This window comes from Stegastes partitus, unplaced genomic scaffold (assembly GCF_000690725.1).
Source record: "Stegastes partitus isolate 25-593 unplaced genomic scaffold, Stegastes_partitus-1.0.2 Scaffold1092, whole genome shotgun sequence".
Lineage (NCBI taxonomy): Eukaryota > Metazoa > Chordata > Actinopteri > Pomacentridae > Stegastes > Stegastes partitus.
The window spans coordinates 246,094-269,710 of record NW_007578823.1 but is presented as its reverse complement, the minus strand read 5'-3'; the positions used below and the strand labels follow the sequence as shown (position 1 = coordinate 269,710).

General features: G+C 42.8%; 1 protein-coding gene across 3 annotated transcripts in view; it reads right to left on the bottom strand.

Annotated features, from left to right (window-relative positions):
* Positions 1-22,736, bottom strand: part of LOC103367828 (cytohesin-1-like) — a 25,776-nt gene extending 3,040 nt beyond the window's left edge. The window contains exons 1-10 of one of the 3 annotated variants that reach the window (XM_008295980.1): positions 22,655-22,736; positions 11,273-11,355; positions 5,382-5,446; positions 4,747-4,813; positions 4,286-4,404; positions 3,048-3,241; positions 2,521-2,669; positions 867-979; positions 243-321; positions 51-122 (exon numbers count right to left, since the gene is read on the bottom strand). In XM_008295980.1, coding sequence (XP_008294202.1) covers positions 51-122; positions 243-321; positions 867-979; positions 2,521-2,669; positions 3,048-3,241; positions 4,286-4,404; positions 4,747-4,813; positions 5,382-5,446; positions 11,273-11,355; positions 22,655-22,736 — 1,023 coding nt within the window. Of the gene's footprint in view, positions 1-50; positions 123-242; positions 322-866; positions 980-2,520; positions 2,670-3,047; positions 3,242-4,285; positions 4,405-4,746; positions 4,814-5,381; positions 5,447-11,272; positions 11,356-15,111; positions 15,266-17,103; positions 17,257-22,654 lie in introns of those variants that run through there. The other 2 variants (XM_008295981.1, XM_008295982.1) reach the window with 2 other exon arrangements.
* Positions 22,737-23,617: the final 881 nt, after the last annotated feature.

The window sequence follows — 23,617 nt, the reverse complement described above, 5'->3', positions numbered from 1 at the left end:
AGAGGTGCTCAACAAGTGTCAGAGAGAGAGAAGAGAGAGCAGCAGTTTACCGGTTTCTTGGAGTCATCGACTTCTCTGATACTCAGATTTTCCAGTGGAATAATCCCTCTGGGCTCCTTATCCTTGTAAACAGAGAGAAAAAATAAATTACAGTGCAAAGCTCTAAGTATAACTCTCCCAAGCATGCATATAGTATTTAGGAGATTTCTTTTCTCTCGCGCGGCCAAACAGGAGCTACTCACGGTGGTGTATTCAAAGTAGTAGAGGCAGTTATCTGTGAGGATGAACCAGCGTCTCTTCCAGGTCTTCACCCGTCCACCTGCGGACAGATCTCAGGTGAGCTATGGCTTCACAAAACTGGACTCGATGTTGACAGCGACGCACACAAATCAGCGGGTTAATTGTAGCCGACTGGCTGCAAAAGCTGAGGTTAAAACTCGGGTCAGTTGCCGTTTTAAAGAGCCCAGAAGTAAGAAGCAGATGTGAAAACGGAAATTTTCCACATCAGGGCACAAGAGCATTTAGCAGAGGGTGAACACAGATGTAAGAATGAATGAGCTGGCTTTATTCTGACTACAACTGCGATGCGAAGGTGAATGCACACAGCCAGTGGGGGTAAAACAGGCGGAGCAGCTCAGAAGCAAAGCAGTGCAGTGAAGCTGTTTGAGTTCTACATACCTCCTGGAGTCAACACCATGAAACACAAACAGACAAGAAACAGGTCAGCAGGAGAACAACTCAACAGAATTTCAGTCAACTTTGTTCAGAGTTTCAACGTGAACACAGGTGCTGATACACGTCCGGTCCAGCAGAGGGCCGACCTGTTTGTTCTGATCCACACTGAATGAACCCAAATGTTTTACACACCGAGTTTCAGCAGCCATCCTTCTCTGTCGGGGTTGAAGAAAGTGTGCGTGAGGTCGTTCCCGTCGTCCTCCGGGATCTTAAAGGGCTCGTTCTTGATGCTGTCGTACAGGTTCTGCACAGAGGACGAGACGTGAGACGTTGATTATTATATTCCAAAAAGGCACACCGTTATAAACTTACAAACATGACACAAATAACCTGTCACAAAACCTGAATCACTGCAAATTTGGAACGTGAGCATGAATATAGAAGCGTTTGTTGGGAACAACGTCCACATGGACAAAGAAAACAACAAGCAAAGTTTGTTTTTGCATCCAGCAGATCATTTTCCTGAAATGAGAGGGTTGATTCTGTAACAACCTCATAGTGAGTCACAGGGGGAAGGTTTTTTTTTTCCTTCTACAGACTTCGGTGTGACCTTGCATTAAGTTTTGCATCCCCCTGATCCATATCAACAGCTCGACCACACTGCCAGTTAAGGAAACACTCTGTAAATACGACAGAAAGGTGAGACGATCCAACATTTAACATGATGCATTTATAGTGTATAGAATTCAAAGCTCCAACCTGTGTCTGTATATAACCACCAGCTGTGAGCACAGCTGCAGCTATTTGTGGTTGAAACTATGGTGCTACGGTTACTGTAGCTGCACTGCTCCTGTTGAACAGTTAGAGGAATGTTCAAAAATAAAAAGTGTCACGTGAGCTGTTTTCTATCAAAGTGGACGAGTTTGACTCGATATCAGCTCATCACATAGTGGGACGTAAAACAAACTCCTCATGGTTTCTGTGTTTAGTACAGTCATGACTCGATAATCGACCCTTAACAATCCTAAACCTTGCTATCCGACAGGTTTTTAGGAAAAACGAGCAGAACCCATTAAAAACAGCCTTAACATAGCGACAGCCTTGGATTCTGACTCCGACATGACATTTTATGTCACAAATGAGGATGACGGCGTATTATCTGACTGAACAATCCCACAGATTGGCTACGTTCACACTGCAGGACTTGATGCTCAATGAGGATTTTTTTGTGAAATCTGATTTCTTTGTGAGTTCCTTCACATTTCCAGTTCAATGTGACTTGTATGTGATCTGCTGTGTGAACTTCATACGACCCAAAAGTGTCCCGCATGCGCAGAAGAGGACACGACGACGTCACACGCAGCGAGCGTGCTCAGTGTTTGTGGAAGTAAACATGGATGGTAACGGTGGAGCGTATCTGCCACTCCCCCACCGCCACCGAAGGAGGAAACAGAAGTGTGAGCGCTAACTAAACTAGCATCAGCAGCCAAGTACTGCCTGTGTGTTCTGGACACTTCCACCCCGTTGGAGCACTCAGATGGGGTGGAAGTGCCCCCCGACTGCGCTGAATATTCTGATATTCATCATTAACTGAGCCCAGAAGGTGCTATTGGGACCAGCCCTCCTAGTTATCACAACAACTATGAACAATAAATATTAACAACTAATGATCCTTCCAGCATCAAGCCCTCCTCGTATCTCGACCTCCGTCTTGACAATCCGACAGCCTTGCTATCCGACATAAAAGAAGGTTTTACATTTAGTGTCGGATTATCGAGTCACGACTGAAAAATCACAGAGGAAGCTGATTTGTCCAGTTGTTTGAGGAACATGAACCTCCCTCACCCTGAGTAGATCCTCTGGCAGGTCTCCTCCGTCATTGATTCCTCTGTTCATGGCAGTGAATCTCTGAACGGAGGGCTTGTCCTTCACGTTGGGGTTGTGCAGACTGGTGTTCAACATGATCACAGCGAACGACAAGATGTAACAGGTATCTGAAAACAGGCAGAATGTGAGGATGTGCTGTTTCAGGATGCGCCTACTAAAATAATAACTACACTGGGTTTAAATTTACTTATCAGATCCTTCTATGAAAATTTTTTACTCTTGTTAGATGTTGTTGCCCTCTGTGTCCAGTGTTTCTGTTTGAAATGAAGTATCTCAGAGGACACCAGACACTGAAATATACCATAAATATGAATTAAAACAATGGTGTGTGGTTGAAATATTTAACGGAACAACAACATTGTGGGAAGAATAATTGTTTTACTGATGATTCTGTACATTTACTTTGGTAACATGTAAAAACTGTGACTTTAAACTTGCTTTCTTCGTGACGCCGGCGCCTCTTCCTCCACTGAACGCTCACGTACCTGTGCTCTGAAACACTCCGGGGTTGCAGTGGCAGTATCGCTGGGCGAACGCCTCCATCATGCGGTCGATCTTCTGAGCCTCGCCGGGCAGCCTGAAGCTCCACAGGAACTGCCTGAGGGCCTGAACCAGGTTCAAATCCGTGAACTCGTGCAGATCCAAGAAGGCGTGCAGGACCTCGATGTTGAAGTCGTCTCTGCACGACGCACAGGATCCCACACAGAAACACACCCACGAGCGCACGAACACAGGGGGAGGAAACAGAAGGAGAGCAGGATCAAGAAGTGAACACAGCTCAGTTTAACTCACGGAGAAGACTCATGGATGAGCCTTAAGAACTGCTAGTGTAACATGATATTATAAACGCTGTAGTGGACATTAATGTGACCAGATTTCTTCTTCGAACTTGTGAACTCCTGTCACATGTACAGTCACTGTGGTCTCATTTTTCACTGGAGTATAAAGTCCTTCACCTCTATGGGAACGTCACAGACATGGCTAGAGGTAGAGAACATTTAAAAATGCCTTTGGTGCAATATAGCAAAGGCATATCACCATAAATCTTAAAAAAAGGAAAATTAAAAACCTGGAATCAACATGTACAACATTTTTAGCCACAGGTCTTACCAATGCTGGGTAAAAAAAAAAAGTGGTGGCTCTGCATACTATAGATGTTTAATACCTTTACATGTGTTTCCATATGTGTCTCCTATGTGCCCTGAATCTTTGGTGTGTGACTGTTGGTGGAACTGAGTGACTAACGGCGTCACGGTTGCACCGAGGAGATGAGAAGTTTTCATTTTTACAGAATCTGGTCAGTGGAAGCGGTTTGTATTTAATTAGGACATGTAAAAATAAAAAGGGATAATAACCAAATGTCACTTAATGTAATTTCCCAGATGAAACAGAAAGCCACACGTAAGCTCAAGAACCATCAGAAAGCTGAAAATACGACAATTCTTTCTATTTTCACAGTTTCTGGTTCTGATAAATGGTGGAATTTTGGTAATTTTTAAAAAAAGATTACATGCTTTTATAACCTTCCAGTCAGTTTTGGGGTTCAGTCGGTTAACAAAAGCACAGGTGCAGCTCTAATAAACCTTTTACCACAGAGAACAGCACAGGTGTAAATGATCATATTAGCCTTGTGCGTGCAGGCTGCTACAGGTAGAGAATCACTGGAACACTTGTGCAGTGAAACGAGCTACTAATTAGAAGAAGCATCATTGTTATTACGGACCTCTCCCCCAGGTAGTCTCCGATGGCCGTCTTATTGAGGCCTTCTCCCTTGTAGAGGAACTGGGCGATGTCATCGCTGGTGTTTTTCAGCAGCGAGCTGTCGATCAAGAAGCGAATCCCCTGAGAGGGAAAACCAGAACACACGGCCTGATTTAAACATCACACACTGCAAATACAAACACACTGAATATAAAACAAACGAGTTAAAAACATCAAGACATCAGTTTGTGTCACTTTAATTAAAAGTTAGTTTCATAGCTGTAAATCTCAAAACATCAGTTTCAAGTCAGTTCAAACAAACAGATGTTCTCTGGTTGTTGTTTCCTCTGTGAGCTGTTGCGGGTTGGTGGTCGGACACAACACAACTTTCTAAGTCATGACCTCTTTCTCAGCTCAAACCTTCACTGAACTGAACCAGAAACCACCACATGAAACAAAGAAGCGCTTTGACAAAGCTTCTACCTTCGTGGGATCCATGTTGAACTTCTTCCGGCCCATGGCCATCTGTTTATTCCTCTGCATACTTTTCCTAAAAACAGATCAATATATTTGAAACACACATTCATAATCTTTTCTTTGGGTAAATCAGCACAAATTCTGATCATCATGCAAGCTATTGATCGAGAGAAAACATCAAACAGCCTGGTTTCAGGGAGGATTTGCTGCTTTTCTCCGTTTTAAGGACACACTTCAGCCTTCTTCAGCTGATTAAATGAAGCTTTCAGGACATTGAAAAGCTGCGGGAACAGTTAAGTGCACACTGTGCTGGCAGTATTGTCCACTGAAGATCCTTCAGCTCTGAACTGTTGGTAACACAAAAGCAGCAGCTTGTTTTGATCTTTGTAGAATACTGAAAATCTAATTTGGCTGCTTCTTATTCATTCAAAACGGTGCCTGTTTTTCAGGATCACACATTAGTGCCATTATTTAGGGATCTATATTTATATATGATGGATTAATCACTTATTTAAACACGAGGCAGTGAGCTCTGTTCTAGGGATCAGGCAGATATTTTCTATGTTTCCACTGAAACCAGGCTGAGTAGACCAGCGCTGCCTACGCACAAGCACAGAGACGGCAGTTGAGAGACACTTTACCTCTCTTCAGACAGACCCAGGCTTTCAATCTCAGTGGTCACCTCTGCTATCTCATCCTTCAGCCTCTGAGAGCAGACGGAAAGAAGAAGCATGATGAAACAGGAGGAGAGAGAATAAAGGGAGTTTGTTTGGCTTCTGAGCACATACATGTGATATTTGTGTGATATCTGAACCCTTTCACATAATCCTCTGGAGATGCTTTGATCGCACCGTCGCAGTGAATTACACATGCTCATCCGTTCCAGCCGCATCTCACTGAAAAACGCACCCAGACGAGCGCTCGCCGCTGAAGAGGCGACCCACTAAAACCTCTGAAAGTGCAGACATGATTCACTCTCCCTCGGTCGGACTCATTCTTTCTCTCGGCAGGAGTTTTGCGCAACAGCCGCTCTCTGCTGAAAATCCTCTCTGGGATCTGCAGCACCTGTTCTGGGGTCAGAGCCCACCACCCTTCCCCTGTTTGCCTCTTCCCAGTGCTCCCCTCCCCTCCCCAGTGCTGACCCAGATTTATCAGCCGACTACCCCCCCCTCCACCCTCTGACACCCTCCCGGGCCTGTTTGAGCGTCGCACTGGTGTGGAGACGGGAATATGCGGGATCAAAGACTTTGGCTGGCTTAGCGGCGCTGCTCGGGAGAGGCCGAGGTTATGGGAGGAAAGAACGGTGGAGGGAAACAGATGGAGAAACACTGAGCCCGGCAGAAAAGATAAAGGAGCGGAGCTTTCCACGAGCAGCCGACTGCTCATTTAAGTCCAGCCGCTTACTTTATTACATACGTCTATAGTACTAATAAAACAGCTCTGATTAACCAGCTGCACCTCATTTTACAACCTCTTGTTCAATGTGATGATAGTCAAACATGCTGAATATAAATGTGTGTTTAATAGTATTGGATAAATATTAGACAAATAACTGATTGCACAGACAGGAAGCATCAGCACTAGACGAGCCATTTCCAAAAGCAACGCTGGCAGCAAGTTGACAAATGCGCAGCGAGTACTGAGGCCTCCTGAAAGCATTTTCCAGATGTGCGATACAGAGGTTTATGGGCTTAAGGAATGAACAAAGGCATGAATTATCTTTATTTCCACTGAGCTTTTGACAGCAGAAGACGAGCAGGAGTTGAGTTGTTATTTTAGTTGTCGATTTGTTGTATTGGGTTGATGTACTAAATAATTAATAAATAGGTTTAAAACACGTTCCCTCTTTATTTTAATGAAAAAGAGATTACAGTGATCAAAGTTTTCCCCTTTTATTGAGTTTCAACACTGAATAATGGTCAATTTTATTTGGCTTTTTTTTGGACAAGAATCTACCAAAAAAAAAAAAAAGACTCTTTCATGTCAAAGTGAAAACAGATTTCTACAAAGTAATCTCAACTAATTAAAAATCTAAAATGCAAAAGCTGCATTTGTCCGCTTTAGGTCGTTACTTAGTAGAAGACATGAGCTAAATTATATGATTTTATGTTGGAAAGCATGTTTCTAGTAAAACATCTTCTAGGGTTTGTCTTGATAGATCTTCTAATGAAGGTGTCAATAAATAAATAAAACTAATAAATAATGATTCTAAATTACAAAAGCTCTGATCAGTCAGGAAGAGGTGCAGGTTTTAAATATTAACAGTCGTTTACAGACTGTAGACAATCCATCACAATCAGCTGGACAAACTCATTAAATTGAGCAATAATTAGGATCAGTGTTATAATGGACTAGTGGGGTTAGAATGTGACAGACACCACCAATATTTGGGGTTTTAAGGTCACAGTTCTGGGGCCTGGATCCTCCTATCTGGCTTCTGTTTGCTTCACATCCCAGCTGAGATCATTTCGGGAGAGAAACGGCTCAGATTAGAGCTCGCAATACTCAGAGTGAGCAAGTGCACGTGTGTGAAAACAACAAGGCCGCATCCTCCTCCTCCTCCCCGCTGAAGGTAAATAAGATTCCTCCATGTGCGTTTCCATGGTTACCACCCCCCTCACAAACGAACGGCGTCCTCCTCCGTCTCCATTACTGGAATATTTCACGGCTCATTACCCATCAGCCCCCGAGGGTGACGCGAAGCGGAGCTTTGAGGGGAGAAACGCAGAACGAGTCGACCTCGGTGATAAACTCCATCCATCAGTCGTCACAGCGTCTCAGCCCGGAGGCTGCCGGGTTCTTTGTGTGTTGCTCTGTGTGTTGCTCTGTGTGTTGCTCTGTGTGTTGCTGCTGCTGCCCACCTTGCTGACTGAGCAATGTGGAGGGGCTCAAAGGCATTTTATTAAATCTAAACTCTGCTCCGGATTAGCTTATCAAATCCCCTAGAATCTGTCTGCGTAGTTTAAAAATATGTATTATTATTTTTTATCTCACTGCTGTGTTTGATTCTCACTGGACAGCTGTGCTGAACCTGCAGTGATGTCTTTAATGATGTCTACTTTTACCCAGACTGTACGGTAAAGCTACAGACTAGGGACCAAAGGATAAGATAAAACATTTTGTTTTCAGCATTTCACCGCAGGAGTTGTATTCTTGCATCTTGTCAGAGTGAGACATCGTTTAAAAGTTCATGAGACACTAAAACGTTCCGGTCAAACTGAAACTAAACCATCAGTCTTTCCAGTGAATTAAGAGACATTACTGGACAACTACTGGTCTATTTAAAGGCTCTTTCAATGGAACTGGTCACACAGGAAATGAAATTAGTCAAGCGATTGATTAGATGTTTCAGTCAACAATAGTTTTAATAATATGTTAATCAATAAGGCGTCTGTCAAGCAAACACACAAAACGTATGCCGGTTCCTTCATCTCAAACAAATAGTTTTTAAGATCTAATATTGTTAAATAATAACATTTTTCAGCACTATTAGTCAGGTAAAAAAATAGAAACCTAAATAAAAAATTACTGACAGAATAAACTAAATTGATTTACAGATTTTCTGGCCTATAAATGTACAAATAAAAAAGTAAAACCACAAGTTTCTGAAGCCTGCGTTGAGGTCAACATGTTTCTCTACCAACAGTTTGTTGTCAAAACATCAACTCCTCACAAATAAACTGAAGTCAGAATGTTTTGAGGATTTGTTTTGCTTGAAAAAAATGACAAGTAATCTCTAATCACATTAGCTGATGATTGATTTGTTTCAGCATTAAATTAGCTGCAGGCCTGAACTCCGCAACATCCCACACATGGTTGATATTAGTTTGGGCCAAAACACAAATAAACATGAACTCGTTTCTGTTGCTCAGATCCCCCAAACCAGCATGTAAAACATCATCAAAACACGGATGTTGGAAGGCGGACAAAGAGGCGGTATTGTTTATTTTATAGTTTTCTATTTGACTTTGAGGATTCATTCATCTTGAATTTATATCATGAACATGAGGCCAGCTCTGCTCTCAATCCTGCAAAACACATTTACTCAAATAAAGAGCTGACACAGGGAGTCCTGCTAATTTATTTAAGGTTGTGCAGGGGAACTGAAGCAGGGGTTAACTTGTCCCTCCGGGCACAGAGAGCTACAGCACACACACACATTTATATATATATAAAAAGGTCCACCCCCACACAAAGAGGATCATCTGTCTTGAATGTGTACAGTAACGCTCCGGTGGTCATGCCCCTGTACCCCCCCTACCCCTCCACACATACATCCACACACCTCCCCAGGCACACTGGTCTAGACATGGAGGTCCAAATGTACTCAAGGACACAGAGACCGGAGAGAATTACAATGCGGTGTTCAAACAAAGAGGAAAAAACAAACCAGGCCTGTGTAATTCCTGCTCGTTTCTGGCCTGACATAAATTGAACGTTTTAAAAAATAAAAAAAAATGTTCGAGAGTCCAGACAACCGCGAGGTTCACGGCGAGGACAAAAACAAACTCCTTTTCATTGCTGCGCCGTTGTGAAAACATGTTGTCCAGGCGGTAATCGAGACAGAGAACAGCAACCAGATAAAAGAACATGAGCTGTGCTTATACAGAGGAACACATGTGTGCACCTCACGCAAACTTGGGATCAGGCAAAAACACGATTACGCAAAAACTATCTCATAGTTATGAGACCAAATGACTAACAGGGCATGAACTGAACGTGCCTGAAGATCAACACGTTTAAGATTTAGGTGGCTGCTGTCAGTACATTAGTGCTGACAGATAAGTCGCATTGTCATCGCCAATCGAATGTATACATGAACAACAGTCACTTTGTTTACAAGTCTGACCTCAGATCAGCGTCTGCAAGGTGGAAAAAGACAAGAGATGTTTTACCAAGTTTAGAAGAAAATATGCTACAGAGAGCAGGGAAATTACGCTTTAAGTTCTTATAGCTATAATGTCTTATTCAACCTAATGTTCCTTTTACTTGGTTGAGTATTGGAGGGACATACAGCATGTTTCTGGACTGTGGGAGGAAGCCGGAGAACCCAGAGAGAACCCACGCTGCACGGGGAGAACATGGAGACTCCAAGCAGAAAGCTCCTCACTGGGACGTGAACCGGCGACCTTCTAGCTGTGAGGCGACGATGCGAACCACTGCCCCACCGTGCAGCCCGTCATTGCAATATTGAACAATGTTATCGTACTTGGTAGATTCTCATCATGTCATGCAGACCTACAAAACATCTAATGGCACGCAGCAAAAACAGACGGCTATTGGCTAATTCACCTAATTTATCCACAGCTCTACACAACTGTTGTCCATCACTGACAGGTCGAAAGAGCGGTGGAGGAAATGCAAGTTTCAGTACACCAACAAGTAAACTGCATATTTACCTCCATTTACAGCTGACTGGGCTTGTGCAAGTGCCCCAAATTCCACAAGTATTGAGATTTGTAAAAAATTAACATGACATAAACAATAAATATTTCTGTTTTTATTGTAGACTCCAAGCTGACTGGCTGCTCTGATTTATTCTTATTGGTTTGACAATTGCTTCATCAGTTCTGACTGACTGGTTGGGAGTTCCACATACTACTATCCGTAGGAGCCATTAACACCTGAGTTTCGGTTTCAATTGGGGGTTTGTTGCTCCTCCCCCTCGTTATGAGACTCATTAGTGCTGCCACAGTGGGGTTCGTTAAGGTCATTGTGGCTAGGTGTTAATGTGGTTTCATCTTCTTGGGGAGAGATCTTAGGACTGAACTGTAAACACGTGAGAGGTGACGCCTCAGACCTCCACCTCTGTTGAGTTTGACATCAATGGCTTCTCTCCATTATTGTTGGTAGCTGGTTAAAAAGACGACCTGTTAACACCCTCACGTTTTCAAAACTTTGAACTTGCCCAACCTAATAGACACTGTTAGGTCCAACTAATTAAACATTTACTGAACATTTACTCAGAGTTGGAACCAAACGACCAGACGTGGTGTCAAAGAGGCCTGCTGTATCGCTGCATTTTGTTCAAACAGATGGCCAAAAAGTTAACTTTGAAAACAGCACTTTTCATATCACAGTGCAACTACCAACATGGCACATCATCTAAAAACAGCAGGCCAACGTGTCTACATTATATTCCTCAACAGGAATTCTAGGAAAATCTGTGAATATGGGCAGAATGGTCTGCTTGGAGTCATTCCACTGAGGTTAAAACTATTTAATACGCTGCAAACACGAGCTTTTTATGTTGATTTATCATTCATTTAGACTAAGAAGGCGAGCAGGAAGAGTGAACTCAGTGGATGGTTTAGTTCATCCAGAAACAATGTGCAGATTTCTTTCTTTCCCTGCAGCTAATTGATTCATTGAAGAGTGGGAATGATTGATGATGATACGAGTTTTGTTACAGCCCTGGTACAGAGAGGCATTATTTTACACAGTGTTATGCATTAGGCCCCAGATGAACCCTTGGATTTACTTTAAGGAGTTGATGACGGAGCACCTCCAGGCCCTGACACAGTGTTCTTACTTGTATGTCCTGCAGCAGCTCTTCTTTTCGCCGGCGGATGCTCTCCAGCTCCTGTCGCTCCTCCGGACTGAGGTCATCAGGCACTGAGGACACAAGCACACGCAGCACTCAGACACATAGATCAAATATTCTCTCTTCCTCGTACACACAACAGAAATACTGTATATACACAAGCACGAGCACACAGTAAGCAAAGAGACCTGAGAGTCCCACTGCTCTGGGTCACTATGGCAACACAATCTGTGATCCATCACATCACCCCCCCGCATCCAGACCTGAACCGGAGGGTGAAATCAAACCTTTTTGTCTTACACAGACGCAAACAAACAAGCTGAAATACGATGACTTTTGGCTATAATACCAACAATTTAACAACATCTATCCGCCCACCAGTTATTTCTAAGCATCTTTTAAACTGGTTGGTTCTTGTTGATCTTTTCTCTTGAAGTTAATATTTATATTTTTTATTAGATGTCTTGACAACTATTGGACATACAGCCACACAGTAGTGTACATTTCTCTTAACACACCAAAGCAGCATTTCCACCTCAAGTGCTGGGAATGTTTTTTCTCAGCGTTTTTTTTTTCATTGGTTGTCTGTTTCTAATGCAGCCTCAAGACCCGGAAAGATTAGGTGACTTAGTCCATTTAAAAAAAATGACAGCTGTATGGGATACTTTTCCATCTTTAATCCAGAGCGTGGTCTATGCCCTTACTAATTAAATTGGATGAAAGTAAAGCGCCATTAAAACAAAAGCCTTAATTGAGGTCCTTGATTTGGCTGATCCACGCTGGACCCGGTTAAACAGTAACCACCCTTAAGGGATGCTGCAGAAAAACTAATTGACCTCATTTTCTCCTCCAGTGAAGTGACAGGAATGGGGCGACTACTATACGTAGCTAGAATAGTAAAAAAAAAATACAGACACGGGTACTCGGAAGTCCTACAAGAGAGCAAGTGAAGTACATATAATAAGCAGCAGAGGGTGGGAGGGAAGACACTCAAACTAAAGCACAAGAACAACAACACATCTGAGCCAAGCAGACAAACAGTTTGGAGCCGAGCAGATTTGCAACAAGCAGAATCTCTTTCAGAAGGACGGGGTTTGAGAATAGCTCATAAAATGGAAAAAAAATAATGCTCTCAAATTTAAGGACCACACTTCATTAAAGACAGGAAAGTAACGGCTGTTTTTACTCGTCATTTTCAAGCTTTGTCGTCTGTCCGTCGCTTCCCCGTGTGACTCCACGTCAATCTGTCAACAGCAGCTACAGCTAAAATAAAATGCTGCAAGCACTCGGCGAATCAAAGGTTTTTAAACTCAGCAAGCTGCTCCCAAAGTTCCTAAACAACAAAGTACTGCTACTTTCTGACAGGCAAAATAATTTCCCCTAAACTCAATTTAGACCCTGGTCCCTGCGGTGGAGTTTCTTGGAGCCCCGTGGCCCTGAACAGTACTGCTGCTTTCAGTACAGTTTATCGTCAGTATTAACTGAAGGTTTTGTTGTTCAGACAAGTTGCCCATTATTAATACAAGCTAGAAGACAAAAACGGATAAATTTTACTAAACAAACGACAAAGGAAACGTCTGGTGCTGACGCCAGCGGGACCAACGGTCGTCAAAGCTTACTTTTATGTTTGCAAACTTTTAAATTAGTCAGGCATCGTAAAACGTCATGTCAATTAGCTGCTCCTCGTGCATCCTGTAGCCACAGAAACTACCCTAAATGTTATTGTAGTGCATGTATATAGACATAGCTTCTGCTTCGTTTCCCTGCTCATTAATTCGCTGAGGTCGCCGACCTGCAAGTTTCTCTTTAAACGGCACATTAGATTTGATAAGTTCCTGTATATGTCATGCCGACTGTGCTGCTGTCCGCCCTCTATGTAAAACACACCCATAACTGTACATGACCGAGTGTGTCCTCCGATAGAACAGAAGCTCATGTGCCCACACACACATTATATCTGCAGAGGAACGATAAGGTTGGATAAGGAGGGAAATGTAGAGCTGTCAGCAACCGACTTGAGGTTTTTCTCGAGAAAAGAAAGATGAGACAGCATTCCAATATTAACACAAGGAATGCAGCGCTGTGGTGTCAGCGGCCCATCTGCAGATTTCATGTTTCACATCTACACATTTTCAAACATCACACCTCTGCGCTGTCAAACAAAATAGTTCTTCCTCTTGCAGGTGCCTCATTATAAAGCTCCTGCTATGGATTTTTTTCTTCTCCGAGGCATAGAAAAAATGAGAAGCAGAGAAAAGGGGAAGAAAGGGCACAAATTATGCTGAGTAACAAGCCGCCACAGAGGACAAATCAAGCTGTGCTGCTGCTGTTTGTCAGCCTCATTAGAGGATTCCTGCAGCGGGATTCAAGCAAACTGTTCGTTTCACAACGCCATCATGACCAAGTTACTCAGTGTCAGCCTCTGGGAAAACAATGTGAGGCCAGTATATTTCAAGACTTTAACAAACAAAACATCTTTTTAGCATTTTGAATTTTTTTTAAATCCCTCTATTTGGCCCAGACATGGTGTGTATGAACAGAAAAAAAAATACCGGGGCTCCACATCTCTGTCGCTTATAACATATTCACAGACTGAGGGAATTGAAAAATATCCAGTCATCTCAAAGACTTGAGTGTGAAGGTTAACCTTGGAAACTTCCAAGTCCACTTATCAGCTTTTCCCAGATCTTTAAACCAGGTTTACAGAGTTTACAAGGGATACAACCTGCTGTACCTTTAAAGGGACACAACAGCTAACATGCAGGACTAATGATTGTTTCCATTAACCTGCAGATTATTTATTCATTATCAATCAACAGTGTGGTCTAATTAAATATGAGAAAACAGTGAAAAAGTCCATCAAAAGTTGCCACAGCTCAACCTGACCGAGCTGTAGTTCTATCAGTTCATCATTACACAAGTCTTGCAAATATCCATCCTTGAGAAACTGTGACAGGTGAATTTAAAAAGAAAAAAAGAAAAAAAAAGGTATTATGTTTTTGTCAAGACATTTTAAAAAGCTTTCTCCGGACCTGTAGACATGTCTGGCTCCGCAAGGCAAATTCATACAAGTCCGAGGCGTATTGGCGCCTTGGATACTGATATAATTTACATACTGCAAACACACACAGACAGTGACGCACCGGCTCATTACACACCCACATACCCCGTACCCGCAGAGAAAGGTTTAAGTAGGCCGGAGCAGCTCTTATTATAAACCTGAGGACAAGAATAACACACTATTGTGAGCGGAGAGGCAGCGAAACCGGCAGTTTACACTCACTTCCTCTCTCTGTCTTTTCATTAACAGAGGAAATAAGAGCAAGGATTCATGCCAGCCTATGAAACACTGTCATTTCATCTTTTTTTTTCTAAACACAAAAACACACACATTCTGACATAAATAACAACATGCGTCTTTACGCTCCTCGCCCAGCTGCTTCGCATAGTCTCGAGGTCATCAAGTGTGTGTTTGTGATGCCAAGTAATGGGACACCTTGTCACGGCCACGCTGCTGATGACCAGCTGCTCAGGACAACCAACAAACTCAGGCCCAAAGTTTCTCTCTTTAGCACTTCTACTATCTGTTTTACAAGTTACGCAACACATCACATCCTCCCGAACATGCACCGACAAAACCACGTTAATCAATCTGCAGCTACTGTGCTGCCTGGTTTTCCGGCTCTGATTACAAGACGTGACAAAACACACATTCATTCACTCATTCAGGTACAAAAAAAAAAAACCCTACAAATCAGCACGAAAGCAGAAGTCATGACAACACACTGCACGCCTACACATTTGTGTCATAATTCTCAGGTTCATACCAGAAAACGCTTCTCTCTCTCTGCTGAGTGGCTTCACCAAAAGGCTCAGTGGGTCCCAGTATAACCAGTTCAGCCCAGAACACTCCTTCTGGACCAGCTCCACAGTCCACAGCTCTAGCTCAGTCACCAGTTCCAGCACTGCTTCTTGCACTCCAAGCTGGTGTTTCCACTAGCACAGAAATAGACCAGCCCTGCCCGAGCTTTCCAATCCCAATCCCAATCCTGTGGTCCTCCAGTCCAGCCTCCCTGCCCCTCTAATCCTCAGTCCAGCAGAGGGGAGAGGAGGGGAGCAGGCCTGCAGCTAAATGAGGATGAGGACAAATGTGTGTGTGAGGGGGGGAAACCCTTGAACTCTCATCTCTCTCCCCCCTCCTTCTGTCCATCTTGACTCCTCCCTCCCTCCATCTATGAGCGGAGCATCAAACACAGGCTCCCCCACGTGGACGCCGGTGTCCGAGAGTGAAGAAGAAGAAGAAGGCGGGAGGCGCAGCTTTGCATTGTCTTCAAAACAATGTAAAGAAATGAGGAGGGTGCAAGAAGTTGACTCACTTCTTCTCGTCAGCCAACATTAAACTACCCGACTCTGTGTTCTGGAAGAGGTAAATAACCTTCTTTTTCTGCTCGTCACATGCGTTTGGTCACAGATGAAAGCATGACCGAGGACCCGAGGCAAAGAGAAAACTATGTGTGCTCCAAGGTTGGGAGTTTCAGCGTCCATTTCAGCGCTCACAAGGTGATGATTGTCCGTTTCAGTGTTTCCTGACCCCAGGATAAGCAGCTCAACGGTGATATAATCCTCCTCCCTGGTTGCATTCGCGCCGCCTTAAGGCTCAAAAGTCCAATAAGTAAGGAGGCAAAAACAAATGGCAAGGGAAGATCAGATGAGAACACCATGTGCCCCGACACACAAAACAGAAAAACATCCCTACTGTCACACAGGGGAGAAGGTGGTGAAGTCTGACAATGTGAACTGTTCTCTCAGGGCAGAGAAGTCATTTAAACAGAACGGAAAAATGAACCACCGCTAGTAAAACTAGAAGAATGAGGTAGCAGTCAGGCTGACGAGTGGAAAATAGCTCTGAAACTGCACCTGTACAAGTGGTGCTTCTGCTTTTATTACATGACAGAATGAGCTATTACTGATTTTGATAGGTTTTCCCATCTTAAAACACATCTGGACATCTATTTGACAGGCATTTTCCATCTGACAGAAAGAGACAGGGTGTGGCAGCTCCATTTATTGCCGGGGGAAACAATCCTGATCATCAATTCATCAGTTTTAGTCATTTTTTTTTAAATGGTCTGATTCTTGCTTCTTACTACTCCTCTATAACAGCAAACTGAATATCTTTGGGTTGTGGACAAGACAAGAAATCATCTTGGGATTTGGCAAACACTGATCAGCATCTTCTGACATTTTACAGACCAATTAGTCCAAAAAATTTAGCTGACACTGAAGGTAATTGTTAGCTGCAGCCCTGTTTTATTGCATTGCTGGCCTGCTGCAGTCTCTCCACAGCTTCCTACTGCGCTCAACTCTTTGCACCACAAGTTGGGGAAACTGAGTACAGCAGCGCCTGCAGCCAAGTCAACTGAGTATATTCGAGGGCAGTTCGTTCATGTCCGACCAATAAATGGGTGCATTGACTGTATTTATAGACTCGTGAACTATGGAGCGCTGCGCAGTAAGCACGACCCCCCATGAGGTCTGGCCCCGATCCAGATTAATAATAATAGATCCCTTGTGCCAGTTAATAAAGTCTGCCAGGGAGCTTTAACAAACCAGTCAGATGAGGACTTGTTGCTGTCGCTCTGTTGACAGGAAAATTAAACAGCCAAAAAAAAACTACGTCAAACTACCTGCCATCCAGACAACTCTGAGCTCCTTTCACCCATCCATCGCTAACCACGTAAACTTTTATGCTAGTCGCTAGCTAACCTGGTTAGCCTCTAGGTTAGCGCCGCTCAACTAAAGCGGGTCGGACAACTTACCAACTCCGTCCTCCGACTTCAAAACCATGTTGGCGCTGTTGGTGGACGCTGTCTCGGGAGTTAACGCCAATTTTGTCACTTTTAAAGCAACTTTGAAAGGTCGAAAACTGTGTATTTGTTGTCACTCAGTCACCGTTAGAGCGGCGCTTAATGACAACTGGCTGCAGAGAGACAGCCGGTGCGGAGCAGGGGGGAAGGGGGCGGGGCCTCGGCGGAGGCAGCCAATCAGGGACCAGCAAACAAACCCCCCTGTATGTATGACTGTTAACAGGATCTGTGTGTTTATTTATCTATTTATCTGTCTGTCTAGTTATTTATCTATTTATCTGTCTCTCTGTCTGTCTGTCTGTCTGTCTGTCTGTCTGTTATTTTTCTATTTATCTGTCTGTCTATGTACTTATTTATCTATCTGTCTATCTTTCTGTCTGTCTGTCTATTTATCTGTTTGTCTGTCTCTCTATTTATCTGTCTGTCTGTCTGTCTTTCTGTCTGTCTGAGGTGTTGTCTTCAAACATCGGTGTCTCAGCTGAGTCCAGAAATCTTTTGATTGTAACCTGAGAATTGCACCGTTGTCAAGTTATTTTTAATGTAAAGTAAGTATAAAACACTATGTACTCTCTACAATATCATCACCTGTGCACACATTACCTGTTGGACCCCCTCCCCTCTGGACAGGAGGTTTGCGGCCCATCTGGACTGGAACCACCTCATCAACAAGGCCACAGAACCCAGACGACACTGCATCTCTCACCCAGTCCTCCACCATGAACAAGGACTCCATGCTTTACATTTAGCTTTTTAAACAGGAACGTTATCCATCCTTTGTGCATCTCACGTTGTTTATACTATATACTGCTTGACGTTACGATTAGCACATTCTTAAATATTTCTGAGGACTGTAATTCCTTGGATTTGCTGAACTCGCTGTTGACCTGAAGCACTTGTTCCCCATTTGTTTGGTAATACTGCTGCTGACTGAATTGCAACACTTGCCTTTTATTTCTCAATTCTTCTTTAACTTTTTTCCACACGTCACTGCTATGCACCAAAAGTCAGAGTCCTCGTATGCAAAAACTTTCTTGGCAATACAACAGATTCTAACTGACCCAGCAGTGAGTGGCGGCTTGTGGTTCTCAAGCCGTGTGCCTGGATTAAGTCTTTTGATGATTTACATAACACATAATCACATGTGAAGGTGTTCCTTGTGACAGAAATGTTGGCAAACCTCTGACGTAGACCGGGGTTTACAGCTGAAGTAAGATTGGTACATCTTATATGTTGTTAATACTCTTTAGTCTGGATCCATTAAAGAGAAAAGATAAAGGCTCTAAAAACTAAAAAACATAACTAATAAAAATCAGATCTGGAAATGTAGCTTTGCCTAATGACAACTTTGCTCAATTCTTATACTTCTTCCCCTGCTTCCTCTAAGCGTCGCCTGCATCTTGCTGCTTTCATACGTTTTCTTTCTGAAAAACTTCCTTAAATATGAAGCCTTCTGTTCTTGCCTTAGTGTATTAGTAACTGGTCTTCTACGCTTACATACCGTCATACAAAACGCACCGCTGCCAAATAGTGTTTGAATGACACACAGAAGGCCCGAGACGTAGACTACTTGCATTTTTGATCGAGGATATCGTCTTATTTTTGACGTGTTTTACGTCTGATCAGTGTTACAAACATGCTAATTGGACTTTCTGAGTCTTTCAGTCAGAAAAAATAGAAATACTCCAATCTAAAAAGTTCTGAGTTCATCATTTAAGTATAGAATAAAAGCATCAAAATGTAATTCACAGGAAATTCAAACACCTTCGCTGCCTTTCTTTATTTCATTTGACTATTACAGCTTATACACGGTGCCTGGAAATCATTTCTAACAGGTTTTTCATTTTGTGCAAGCGTCCAGGAAACGTCATGTGGCCTACGTGAGTTTCTGTGTCATTGCAACAGAGATGACTAAATTATTTCAAGCTCCTGTGACGCAGTTCGATCGTATCATGAAAATGACGAGAAAAAAAACAAAACATTTCATAAAGGAAGTTTCATTTTTAGCTTCATTAGAAACTGTTGGGGGATTTTATCCATGTGACTGCATCATCACTGCAACCAGTGTGCTAAATATATCTATAGCTGCTGGAATATAATAGAATGCAATAAAAACCATATTGTACTGCTCCGTCTATGAATCAGAACCTCCTTTGTTTTCTTAATTTTTCAGCTGTTTTTATTTTTTGGCAGCAAACAGAGAAATTAAAGTGACAAAAAAATGTGTTTGCAAGATCAAATCTGTGTCTGTATTTATAGATGTATGTGTCTCTGCTGGTGCATTTGCAAACTTATAATAAATTTTAATTATTTTTTTTTCTGGGGAAATGTTTAAACGTTCACTTTTATCAAGTCGTCTGTGTTCACAAGGTGATGAAAGACTTGACGAGGTTGCATAACCCGCTCCAGACCGAAGCAGGAAAAAGGATGCAGGACTCAACGAGACATAAAGAAAATAATTAATTCCAGAATAACAGTCCCCACCTGCTGGAGAAGAGAGACGCATTTAACCACATGGGTGTGAAGTTGGAGGAAGCAGGTCTGATATCAGAAATGGGCGACTTGTGTGCGAGCGTTAAAAAGGAAGGGAGAGGAGAGGGTGTAACGAAGGAGAGAGGAAAGGAGGGCAAAGGATTGCAGCTGTGCGCCTGAATCAGAGCTTTATTCGGAGTTTGGACACGCCAAAAACAGGATATGTTGAGGCGGGGTGAGGAAGAGCTGCTGCAGTTTCACAGTTAAAGGGTCAGCTCGCCAGAGAAGACGCGTTCTGTTTCTAGGGGAACTCATTTAGACAAAACAGTCGACGGGGAGTTTTGTGGATTATTCAGAGCTACATGTTTGTGTAAAGAACCGGCTGGCAGAAAATGTTCCCACAACGTTGGATAACATTTCAATATTTTGTAAAAGAAAATGTTTCAATCAAATGTTTAAAGAGCGTTTGGAGAAAGTTTTCATTTTCAGCAACGTTCCTACAAAGTTAACGTTTTAAAGTCAGGTGGGACGTTCTGCCTGCAGTGTTTCGAGGATGTTTTGGGGATGTTGTTGAGGGAACACATGACAGAACGTTCTTCTATAAAACATTCTCTTTATGTTCCATGATAAAGGAAAAACGTTCTCAAACCAGCGTTCAATAAATGTTATCCCAATGTCATCGACGCCTCGGAGGATTTTTATAAAACGTTCCTGTAATGTGATATATTAAAGGTGGAACGTTCTGCCTGCAATGTTCTGAGGATGTTCTCAAAAGAACACATTACAGAGCGTTCTTCCAAAAAACAAAAAAGATTAACAAAGGATGATAAGAAATAACCAAAAAAAATGTTTTCCAGATGTCACTGAGACCTCAAATGGCAGAATGTTTTCGTACAGAACGCTCGCTAACGTTCCTGTAACATGATATATTAAAGGTAGAACGTTTTGTAGTTGAGGAGCCACAATATATATTTTTCAAGATGTTGTTGAGACCTCAGATGACAGAACGTTGTTTATAAGACGTTCCTGTACTGCAGTATATCAACAAAGATGGAACATTCTGCCTGTGGTGTTCTGATCATGTTTTGCGGACGAACACATTATAGAACATTCTTAAAATGTTTCACAATAACAAACGTAAAACATTCTCAAACCAACATTCAAAAAATGTTTTCCAGATGTTACTGAGACCTCAGATGACAGAACGTTCTTTATAAGATGTTCCTGCGATAGATTAACAAACATTCTGCCTGAGGTGTTTCAAGGATGTTTTGGGGATGTTGTTGAGGGAACACGTTATAGAACATTCTTCTATAAAACATTCTCATTATGTTCCACGATAAAGGAAAAAGAGCGCTCTCAAACCAATGTTCAAAAAGATGTTTTCTCAATGTCATCGAAGCCTCAGAGGATTTTTATAAAACGTTCCTGTAATGCGATATATTAACAAAGGTTCTTCCTGCAATGTTCTGAGGATGTTCTCAAAAGAACACATCACAGAGTGTGCATTACAGAACATTCTTGTGTGGAACATTCTCAAACCAACATTCAGAAAATGTCTTCTAGATGTAATTATGTCCTCAAATGACAGAATATTTTTTAAACTCCTCGTAACGTTCCTGCAACATGATCAATTAGAAGTAGAACGTTTTGCCTTTTAGAGGAGGGAACACGTTATAGGATGTTCTTCTGTAAAATGTTTATACACTGATAACAAAGGAATGATGTTCTCAATGTAACATTCAAAAAAAAAAAAATGCTTTCCAGATGTTACTGAGACCTCAGACGACAGAATGTTCTTTATAAGATGTTCATGCGATAGATTAACCAACATTCTGCCTGCAGTGTTCTGAGGATGCTTCAGGGACACAGATTAGAAATTGTTCTTCACCAACACCCAAAAGATGCCGCATTTACTCTTGTGGAGACATGTGAGAACCTGCTGTCGCCAGTCGCATGTTCTCGTTTTCGCTTTAAGCATCAGCAGTTAATTGACTAAATGTTTCAGAGCGTACCGGTTTGGTTCTGGATGTGGAAATAACAACAGCTTTTATGTGTAATTTTAGTGTTTTTCTGTCCGTGGCTAATACTTTTGACGGCTACACATAAAGGTATCATTGTCACCAGAAGCTAGAACACAGCCTCCGGAGTCCATCAGCTTCACGGCTAAATCTGTGAAACGCTGCGGAGGCCTCGAGGCTTTAAGGACTAAAGAAAGCGGAGGAAATGACGGGGAAGTCCAGCTGCAGAAGGAACATTCACAAACGCTGGGAGGCAAATGGAAATAGCCGGTTCGAGCGCCGAGCTCCTTTCCCCATTGTTGCGATAATGGCTTTTGAATGAGCACGCTGGTACAGTATGAAAGCACCTGCTCGGAGGGCGAGCAGTGGGCAGCGACGGAGATTATGTCACTCGAGCACCCACTAGGAGAGGAGGATCCTGGAGCAGACGATGAAGGGCGTGCGTCATGTTCGCAAATCAAGCCCACCATCACAAACATACACACACACACAAACACACAACCACTGAGTCATGTGTGTGCACAGAAATGTCAAAAACACAGCATGGCGCACACTACAGAGCGCTGCTGTGTCTCCATAACTGGAAATCACCACGGCAACTGATACCACTTTGTAGTGTTTTCCTGTCATGTAAAAGCCACATGAAACCAACAAAGAGCTGGAAAACAAATGTTTGATTTGATTCGTGAGGCACTTTGTGTGTTTTTGATGCCAGCTCACAGATTTGCCATATTGATGAATTCACATGTTTAATATTTGTACACTCACAGTCTTTATTATATCTTTATTGTACTTTTTGTAATTCTTATCCTGCTTCTTCCATCCCTCATCCGCATCCAGCTGCTGTCAACGTGTACATTTGTGGGTGAGGGATCAATAAAGTTTTTAAATAATTGCTCTTTTTCCTAATGTGTTACTGCACAGCTTTGAGAACAATCATTTCACACGAGCAAATAAAAACTCCCATCAGACACTCAACAACCCATCCTCTGAGACAACAGGTGTCTTCTTACCTGTGGCTGCAGCAGGTGGTCGCACCGTCGGACACAGAAACGCCTGGAAGCTGGAGGCGCACAGCTCACTCACAGTCCCCATCGCAACTCAGGAGTTTGTCACAGAAAAAAAAAAATTCAACAGAATCCTCCCAGCATCTCTTGATCCTCACGCCCCTGTTAAAGTCATCCTCTCACTGGAGCTCCTTGAGACGAGCCCGGGCTTCGGTGTTTTCCCTCCCGACGGCCACCAGACTCTGACGAACTCTCAGAGAAACACTCTCTGCTGCCTCCCTCTCTCCCTCTCCCTCTCTCTCTCGATCTATCTCCTCCCTCCCGTTCACACTCTTGACCCTGAATTGGCTCTGCACTTTTAAAAAAAAAAAAAAAAGGGGAGACGATATTAACACATACATGAGAAGGATGCTGTTTATAGAGCGCACACCCACTGCTGTGTCACTTTGAGCAGTTGCTGAAAGTATTCTTGGACGCGATGACAAACGTTACGCACACATCGGCCTCGTACGCCCACGCTCAAAGTTTAGTCAGAGCTGAGCAAACGTACACATATCGGAGGCATTATGTGCTGCATCCATGAGCTTTAAAGGCTTCATCAGCAAAACATTTTTTTTTTTCAATGTGGCACCTTCACACTCAAATCAAGAGCCAATGTCAATGTGGCAATACTGACATAATTAACCTCTTTTATATCTGCTTCCATTAAAGCCGTCGTAAAAATTAATCACAGAAAAGTGCTCGTCGTGCATATTATGTACTCATAATCATTTTTGCCCTTGGGCCCCCCAGCAGGTTGAATCAGTCAGTGGAGTTTTTAGGGGTAATTTATTCAAAGTTTTCAGCTCTCGGGGTGAAGCTGTTAGCCATCAAAGGGTTAAAATGTGAATACTGTGCATCGGATGACTTTTATTTGGGGAATAAAAAACTCAATAGCAATATCGGACCAAAGATAGCGACGGCGGAGTC